The following is a 9,151-nucleotide window of genomic DNA, read 5'->3' as shown; positions in this document are numbered from 1 at the left end:
CAGAAATATAAAAAACCTGGACGCGGGGGCAGCACTTCTACGTTTTATATATATATTTTTTAATCTAGTAGGTATTATAACGTGGCTTTAGTACACCAAATGTGACTATATCAGCCTCATGGGTAGCCATGGGTTTTTTTTGTACAACAGCAATATTTACTATGAGGTGAATTCCTACCTAATAGTAGGACTGTTGGACTCGTTGAGGAAGGTAACGCTCATATCTCGCAGCCACTCCATCCAATCTTCTTTGGTAATCAGGTTGCCAACTGCCCAACTCTTGCGCAAGGCACGGACATTCACTGTCAGCTTCTGCATTGCCTGGACTTCGCTTGCAGGTACAACCTAAACAAATAATTATTTAGTACCTGGGCGACCGAACTTTGCTCGGGCTAAAACTCGATAATAAGCGTTTTCCCAGAGATTAGACCAAGCAATTTGTTGTCCCCGAAAAACCCCACATACCAAATTTCATTGAAATAGTTGGAGCCAAACCGAGATTCTTATATGTATGCAAGAATTGATCGTATAAAGGTATTAGATAGATCGATAATTGAGAAATCAAGCAAACTAAGTAAGAGTAGAGAATTAAAAACAGTAAAACTTACGTCTTTCTTTCTCAACCGCAGGCGAGTTTCGTCCATGTAGTCATCATCGCACGCTAAAGATGAAACGACTTGCAATCGCGTGATCAGTACCACGTAGTTTGGACACTGTATCTTGTGCTTCATCATCAATCTTTCCATCGAAGGTATATAGTCTATGTACTCCCGCCCCAATTGAATTATGAGGGCACAGAGAGTGTTCATAGCAGTAGCCCGCAGCGGCGGGTTCGTGTCCAAAACTCGGGCTAGGCCTTGTATTAAAGACGCAGAATAAGGTTTGAAATACAAATACAAGGAAAGATGCTCAATTGTCTCCATCGCTAGCTTCGAAATCGACATAGGCACGTTCCTGCCGTCAAAGAGCGCTGTGATAGCGGGCACTACGGAAAGCAACACGTCATCTAAGTTGTTTTCGAATTTTTGAATAGTCAGGAGCAGTTTCTCGGTTAAAAACCTGTCTTTGCTTTTGTCGTTTCGCAGAACATGCAAAATATTGGGTAAAATCTTTCGAAGGTATACTTTGAACTCTGTACCGATCGCAACAGTTATATGCTCAACCAGCATAATCAATGTCAGCTGTAGAGGGGTGTCCGGTGTCCAATATTCTTTGATGATATCGAAAATTTCTTCTAAATAGTTTCTGATGTGTATTTTGACAACGGATATCAGTTGCGCCAGCTGGGAGAACAAGAATTCACGGAAAACTGCATTCTCAGTTGTGCGTATCACGTACAGAAGGCTCGGCGTGACGCGCGAGATGTAAGGAACGCACTTGGTGCCCAGAGTTTGGAAGATGAACGTAACCGAATGTACGACGCTGGTGTGGTGCTGAGATAACAAGGGGTCCCGCAGAATACGCATAAGCGAGGTAACTACGATGGCTGGGTAGAACTCATCGAGCACTAAAGGCGACATGTTGACCAACATCTCGCCCGTATTAGAATCAAAGCTTTCGCTTGTTGCCGATTCATCAGGGACGGGTATCAAGGTCGACACAGTTTGAAAATCTATCAAGCCTTGGTTAACCTTGTGCTTGTAGGGATCTAAAGCACCCAACAGACCCAAAACGCGTATTGTTTCTCGTCTATCTCTCGTTTGCTGATCTGATTTCAAGAAGTTTAAAAGCATGTCCATCAATTGAGGGTACTCCATGTATGGAGTAACTACGTGACCAGTGGCGCTAATGATTTGACCAAAAGACCACAGTGCGATACTCCTCTTCTCTGGTTGATTAGGATCCGAGAGCAATTCGAGCTGAATTGAAATAAGTTCAGGAAGCCACTGGTACAAAGCGTTGCCACCTCCATTGACTTCGGCTAAGTCCCCTATCGCTTTTAGTATTGAAGAGACCATGGTAGAGTTACTCTCTTTTTCCTTCAATTTAGGCACGAGCACCTTGAGGATGGTGTCCACGAACTGCCGCGTAATTCGGGGCGCGTGCGATATAATGTTGTTAATCATTCTAAGAGACTGTTCCTTATTACGTGTCGATTCGGAATACTGCAGTTCCATCAATATCTGTACGAACAGTTGTCGTAGCGTCGGCGTGGTGTAGCTAGGATTGATATTACTCAGCCGGGCGACTACACAAAGTGCCAGTTCACCGACCTCGGTATTCGAGTCGTTTATTGCAACAAAAAGACAACTGAGGTGCTCTTCCACAGCCAAGTATTTGTCGTATGCTGGGTTCGTGAAAATTTCAAGTACTCTGTATCTAACTTCATGATCGAAATCGGAACGTCCCAGAGCTAGTAATTTGCCCAAAGATTCATCAACAATCAAGTGAAGTGTCCTCGAATTAGTCAGCGAGCATCGCTCGATAGCTTTAACGAGGAGTTTGGCGGCGGTCCGCACCGCCTCCATCCGCACGTCGTGCTGTTCACTCAACAAATAATGATCCGTGCATCTCCTAATGAAACTCATAAGGGTATTATTCCATTCGAAATCGAAGGTACCTAAAGTGCGTAAAGCTAACACTAATTTATTAGCATCATGTGGTTCCACCATCAGAGCTGAAGACAGTAAATGGACAATCTGTTGTTCAGAACTATTTGGAGCATACGGCTTTTTTCTCAAAATCAAAGAGAGCATGTTCAGAAGTTTCTCAGTGATATCTTTCTTCAGTGAAGGTACATTTTGACTAAGTTCCTTAAAGCAAGTTGTGAGCTGCGCACTCAGTCCTGTGGAGCACATTGGATCAAGAAGCTCCTTCACTTCATTAGCCACATTTTCTTTCATAGCAAACCCTAACAAAGTGACGCAGTTGAACAATGGGGAGTCAGAACCTGCACGCTTCTTAGGAGTATCTTTAAGTGGCAAAGTGAGCTTAATTATTTCTATGATCCTGCCCATGTATTGCTGAATATCAGTTTCTACTGCCACGCAAATGAGCCCTAAAGTAGTAAAAGCCATAGCTCTTTCCTTTTCCCTGCCTCTTAAGAATGTTATTAAGTGGTTGATGGTAGACTTTAGATGCCTCTTGGAGAATACTTCTCTGTTGAATGCAGCAAGCCTCGGTATCATGAGCAGGAGCATTTGATGGACATTGTGTGCTCTGGATATTTGCTGTGCCATTACATCTGCAAAATGAATAAAGTAAAGACTTATAAGTTGACTGAAAAAGAGCTTAGTATAACCATAATGATTTTGTCATAATAATCTTCTTTTTTTTTTTTTTTACTGGACTTGGGCTGCATAATATCTTTACAGGTTGTTTTACAAGAGCTGACACAAAAGAATTGAATGAGTGAATGAAATTATCTGTGTGTTACCTATTTGAATACATTTCACACAAATATGAAAATGTGTTAGTCATTTTCATACAAAAATGTTTTAGTGACATTACTTTCATTCAATCCATTCATGCCAGCTCTTGTGAATCAACCTGTACTTACCTGAGCAGATTTTTTCATACTTTTCAGTTACAAGCTTTTTACAAATTGCAGACTCGAAAATAGCAGTGGCTTGATGTTTCTCCTCAGAAAATTGCTGTTGATTCCATGACGTTGTTATCTTTGCATTCAGTGACATAATTTCATCTGAAGTATCCTGATCAGCATCAAGTTTCTGCATGAGAGCAGTGTACTGCTTCTCCCAAGCCGCGTTAGAGCAGCGCAGCAATTCATTTAGTATCAGTAATGCTCCATGAACATGGTCATCTCTGGTCAAACCTTTCTCTCTAATTGGTTGGTCCGTAAAAGAGGTCATGGCTTCCTCATAACATTCTGAATACCACTGGACTTTGTTGGTCTGTATGGGCAATTCCCTCTGTGCTGTCACCACTAAAGCTGCCCGCAGAGCTTTTGCTGCTGCTTCTCGTATTTGGTCCTTTGGATCTCGCAAAGCTATCATTATATGGTTAAAGAATTTGGTAATTTGCTGGTAGAAGAAAGATGGCATGGCTATAGCTAGTTCCTTTAAAATGAGGGTAGCTGAGAGTCTCTTTCCTTCATTTCTTTCTTCAGCAAGCCACTCATAGCATCTTTTTATCTCTTGTTCTACATACTCCCCTCTCTTCACCCCTAGAGTGGCTGCAAGGCGTCCCATTGCTTTCGCAGCTAGCTCCACAGTGCTGATATCAGTGGAAGGGAAGATGTTTCTCAAATACAGGGTGTAGCGAAATGTTCTACTTTTTGTTGTCTCAGTATCTCCACCGATCAAACATACTGTAACGAATAACAGCTATTATTGTATGTAGGTAAATCAGTTAAGACAATGCTAAGTAACCCTTAAAGTCTATAAATTTGTCATTCAATAGTTTTAAACACACACAGGTACTGTTAAATTTTAGTAATGTGAATAAACCTGCAGAATGAACAACTTTTTAATAAAAAATCATATCCAACACTGTAGCTTGCATTTGTCAAAGGGAGAGTGTAGGATTTCGCCAAAAGTCCAGCCGTCCAGCTGAACAGTTAAGCAGAAATCATTCTTTTACAGTGAATAACAAGGATAGGTAAAGACTGGACAATGGCCATAAGTATGTCCAATTATACTGAAACAATTGTGCCTTTCTCCCAAATTTAAATTTCTCCCACCTCTCTTAAGGTTTTAGTTTTAGTTATTTTAATTTAATAGTAGTTTTAGTCCTATAGATATTTTGTATTTTATACATTTAGAGTGTCATTATTGATGTAGCAATGAAAAGTGACAAAAAGATAAAAACTACATCTGATAACAGTTGTACCCAGCTAGCTCAGTAAAGCTTAAATAGATATCAAAATAAACATAACCTATACATACCGATGGTAAGTATTCCCGCTTTTTTCTCATTATAATCAAAGCTAGAGGTGAGGATGTGAATCTGCTGGTTAAAGTCGTCAAGCACTTGCGTCAGTGTCTCCGCAGTCATCTCCCGCAGATCAGTTTTCGCGAAGTGCAGCAGCTCCCTAATAGCTTTATGCCTGGTCTCTGCATGACGAGACTTCAGCCCCCCGACCAGCTCGGACACATGATACCCCGTCATTTTATGTAATTAACCGACTCGATGGCTTACAATAAAGATCATACCAAGACAAACAAGTTATTTGGGATTCACATCGTAATAATGACAATCAAAAGAGAGCAGCACCCATCACCGACTGCGATCATTAGGACCGAATGAAAAGAACTGACGGAACCAGTATATACACAATGTATTTGCCTTACGAAATAGATTTTTTATAAACGTAAACAAAAATAAAGGAAGCGAAACATGCGGCCTTCTTCAGTTTTGACGTTTACTGACGTTTATCACAGGTAAGATATGGCAAATATAGAAATTATTATTGGGTACGTAACGTACCATGTACGTACCAAAAACTATGCAAAACTACAAGTAGATCACTATTTGTATCTGAACTACAAAAAAACATAAGCAAACTATACAGGTTCCATTGCTCAATACAATAAATATTGAAATGAGTTTAATGAGTTTTTCATAAAATATTTGCAAATGTCTAACAGTGCCATCTATTGAAATCATTAAACATTCAAATAACAAAGCAGAATGACGCGTGTATTTTCAATACTTTCTACTTGTCATCTATCCACCAACCACAAACAACGAATTGAATCACGGTATGGCCACATTCAAGCTTTTACCCTAGTTCAGGGTAATAGTTGTAAATTATTAATAACTAGCTTTTGCCCGCGACTTCGTCCGCGTGGAATAGTAACTTTGGGAAGTATTTAATTTATTTAGGATACCTATTCTATTCTAGTGCCAATAATAGCACATAGAAACTTCTACGGTTTACTGAAAATCAAAATAACCATTTCAATACATTGCTATGAATATAAAGTTTTTTTTTTGTTCTTCCATCCATCCATGTTCTTTATTAAAACATAAATATTTTGCGGGTAGCCACATTTTAGCAAAACGACGTGTATTCTACCCTGCCAACACAAAAGGACTAATTCTTCATAGTGAATTCTTGACAGCTTACGTCCTTTATTGTAAGTTAGGAGGGTAGGATTATAATTAATACGGCATTTTAGCTACACTATAGTTCCGATAAATATACTTATTGTAAATTTGTTTGGAATTCCGTAAGAACTTTCATCCCCATATTTTCAAGTAAATAGGTCGTAATTTGAAAAGCGCCGGAACAAATGTTTTTTAGGGTTCCGTTCCTCAAGAGGAAAAAATTGAACCCTTATAGGATCACTTTGCTGTCCGTCCGTCCGCCTGTCTGTCAAGACCCTTTATCTAGCGGAGTATCGTTATCGAGTCGGAATTAAAACCCTAAACACTTAAAGCTGTGAAAAAATCAAACTTCTAAGTCAAGGCAATCAAAAGCTACAGTCATTAAAAAGGTGTTTTCATACCAATCGCCTTAACAGAAAAAGTTATAGCGCACTGCCGGCTGTCCTAGAAACTTGGAATTTTGCATAAAGGTAGCTAAAGTTTTCAAATGAAGACATTTTTTATAAACATTTTTTTTTGTTATTCATCATCATCAATCATCATCACCACAATCACCATCATCATCACCAATCATCATAATCAGCACCACTATCATCACCATCACCATCAATCAGCTCCACAGCCTCCGCTCCGCTCAGCAGCGTCCGCTACGCTCTGCTCCACTGCCTCCGCTCCGCTGCCTCCTCTCCACAGCCTCCGCTCCGCCAGCCTCCGCTCCGCCAGCCTCCGCTCCGCTCAGCAGCGTCAGCTCCGCTCCGCTACCTCCGCTCTACTTGACTGCCTCCGCTGCAGCCTGCATTGTCTCCGCTCCATCCGTTGCCTCCACTCCACTCCGTTGCCTCCGCTCCGTTGTCTCCGCTCCGCTCCACTGCCTCCGCTCTGCTCCACCAGCCTCCGCTTTGCCAGCCTAAGCTCCGCCAGCCTCCGCTCCGCCAGCCTCTGCTCCGCCAGCCTCCGTTTTGCTCAGCAGCGTCAGCTCCACTCCGCTGCCTCCGCTCTACTTCACTGCCTCCGCTGTAGCCTGCATTGTCTCCGCTCCATCCGTTGCCTCCGCTCCACTCCGTTGCCTCCCTGCCTCCGCCCCGATCCGATCCGAACAAATATCTATGTATCTCTTATCACGTGCCCAAATGCCAAGTTTCATAAAGAACCATCGATTTATCTTCGACAATGACGATCTTCCATATAAACTTTCATCCCTTATTTCACCCCCTCACAGGAAGAATTTTGAAAAACGCGCGAACAAATATCTATGTATCTCTTATTAAGTGCCTAAATGCCAAGTTTCATGGTTTTATCTTCGACAGCGACGAACTTCCACCATATAAACTTTCATCCCCTATTTCAACCCCTTAAAGCCTCTTTTTCGCAATAAAAGGTAGCCTATATTCTTTCCAAGGTCTATTCTATCTTTGTAACAAATTTCATCAAAATCGGTTTAGCGGTTTAGGCGTGAAAGCGTAACAGACACAAGTGGAAGTTCCAGAACGGCAGAGTGAATAAACGCCAATTTGTGTTTTTATTTTATTTTAGTGGGTATTCTTCTCAAAGCCTCACTTTTCTCTATACGCCGGAAGGTATGCGTAAAACATTTTCACGTTGCAAAAAAATAAGTGTGCCTATTCTTATGCTGGAAAGTGAAAAGTTTCTGGGGAGGATTTTAGAAACAGCAAACAAACATAAAATAAACGAAAAATAGTTCAATACTTACCGTATTGTAGCTTAATAGGTACATATCAGGCCTGTCGAGCCCAAAAAAAAATCAATCTTGTGGCAATTATTATGAAATTAATGAATAAATAACACTTAAGTACCTATTAATCAATACAGGATACGCAGTTGCTTCCAACTGCCTGCCTGATAATTTAAATAATAATAATTCAAATTCAATTTTGAAATCTTTAACTTCAAATATAAATATTCGGTCCGGAAACTTTAATATATCCATGAGACCCAGAGGGGCTACTACGAAACTCGAAAATTCGTACTTTTAATCAAAGCTCCATTTTTTATGCTCTAGCTTTAGCTATTTAGAAAAAAAACAAATCGATTGCAGCGAATTCGAAATCTTCTAATTTGTTTTTTTTTCTTTCGTACACAGGCGCCTTGTGTTCAGACAAAAATCCTGAGTCCGCTTGCTCCTGGAGCAATTAATTTTATCGACGTTCTAGCGATTTTGATTTTGAGTTTGGACTCGAGTTTCTAGAGTTGGCAACACTGGTACTGGTTGTCAGTGTGTGGACTTTTTTGGCGGGAAGTCGAACTAAGCGCGCGCTTTGAAATTTTCTGCTTTTTGAAAAATTATTTTTCTTGTATATAATTGTTTATTCTTGCTGTAAATATAGTGTTTTTATAAAGTGTATATAGTATAAATAAAAATGGGTGAAAACAGCGCCGGGGGTGATCCCCCCGACAAAGCGGGAAAAAAGAGAAAAATGGACTTGAATGCGAATAAAACCTCGGACTATAAAATGTTTACGAAAGCTAATTATAAAAGACAATTTCCCGAGCATCACAGCACGGAATGTGTAGTTTTTGTGGAATCTGAGGACGATGAGAAGTTGGGTAATAGAAACCCTATTACTTTAACAAAACTTTTTACTGAGCAAGTGAAAGGTATTGTAGGTGTACATCGTATAAATGCCTACAAAATTGGTATCACATTCAAGAAACCTGCACCAGCGAATAATTTCTTAAAAATGGACCAGTTTTTGAGCAGGAACAAGCTGAAAGCTTTTGTTCCGTCTAATCTAACAGAGACTACAGGAGTACTACGATACATACCCAAAGAACTCGGAAACGACGAAATATACAAGAACATAACATGCGACGCTGAAATAATATCCATAAAACGTTTTATGCGAAAAGTAGAGGGAAAGCTTGTCCCTCTGGGGACAATAGCTGTAACTTTTGCTACGACTACACTGCCACAGTACGCATACCTGAACATGTTCCGGTATAAGGTGCACGCATACATTCCGCCCTTGCTACAATGCTATAAATGCCTAAAGTTTAACCATTCAGCCAGGGTCTGCAGAGGCGAACAAATGTGTTCGTCTTGCTCCGGCCGACACTCATATAAGGAATGCGATGTTGAGGAGATCGTTTGCATCAACTGCAGCGGGAACCACCTCGCCAT

General features: G+C 40.6%; 1 protein-coding gene across 1 annotated transcript; it reads right to left on the bottom strand.

Moving 5' to 3' along the window:
- Positions 1–178: 178 nt before the first annotated feature.
- Positions 179–5,321, bottom strand: LOC141445255 (serine/threonine-protein kinase mTor-like; the record flags this gene model as incomplete). The annotated part of the gene is made up of 4 exons (XM_074111045.1): positions 4,848–5,321; positions 3,500–4,270; positions 609–3,184; positions 179–345 (listed from the first exon to the last, which is right to left on the bottom strand). Coding segments are annotated over exons 1-4 (3,737 nt in total), but the record flags the coding sequence as incomplete, so codon positions are not given.
- Between the last annotated feature and the right edge of the window lie 3,830 nt (positions 5,322–9,151).

Source organism: Choristoneura fumiferana, unplaced genomic scaffold, assembly GCF_025370935.1.
Source record: "Choristoneura fumiferana unplaced genomic scaffold, NRCan_CFum_1 Sck3bRy_89;HRSCAF=269_pilon, whole genome shotgun sequence".
Classification (NCBI taxonomy): Eukaryota; Metazoa; Arthropoda; class Insecta; order Lepidoptera; family Tortricidae; genus Choristoneura; species Choristoneura fumiferana.
The sequence above is the reverse complement of the archived record's forward strand: the minus strand, read 5'-3'. Positions and strand labels throughout refer to the sequence as shown.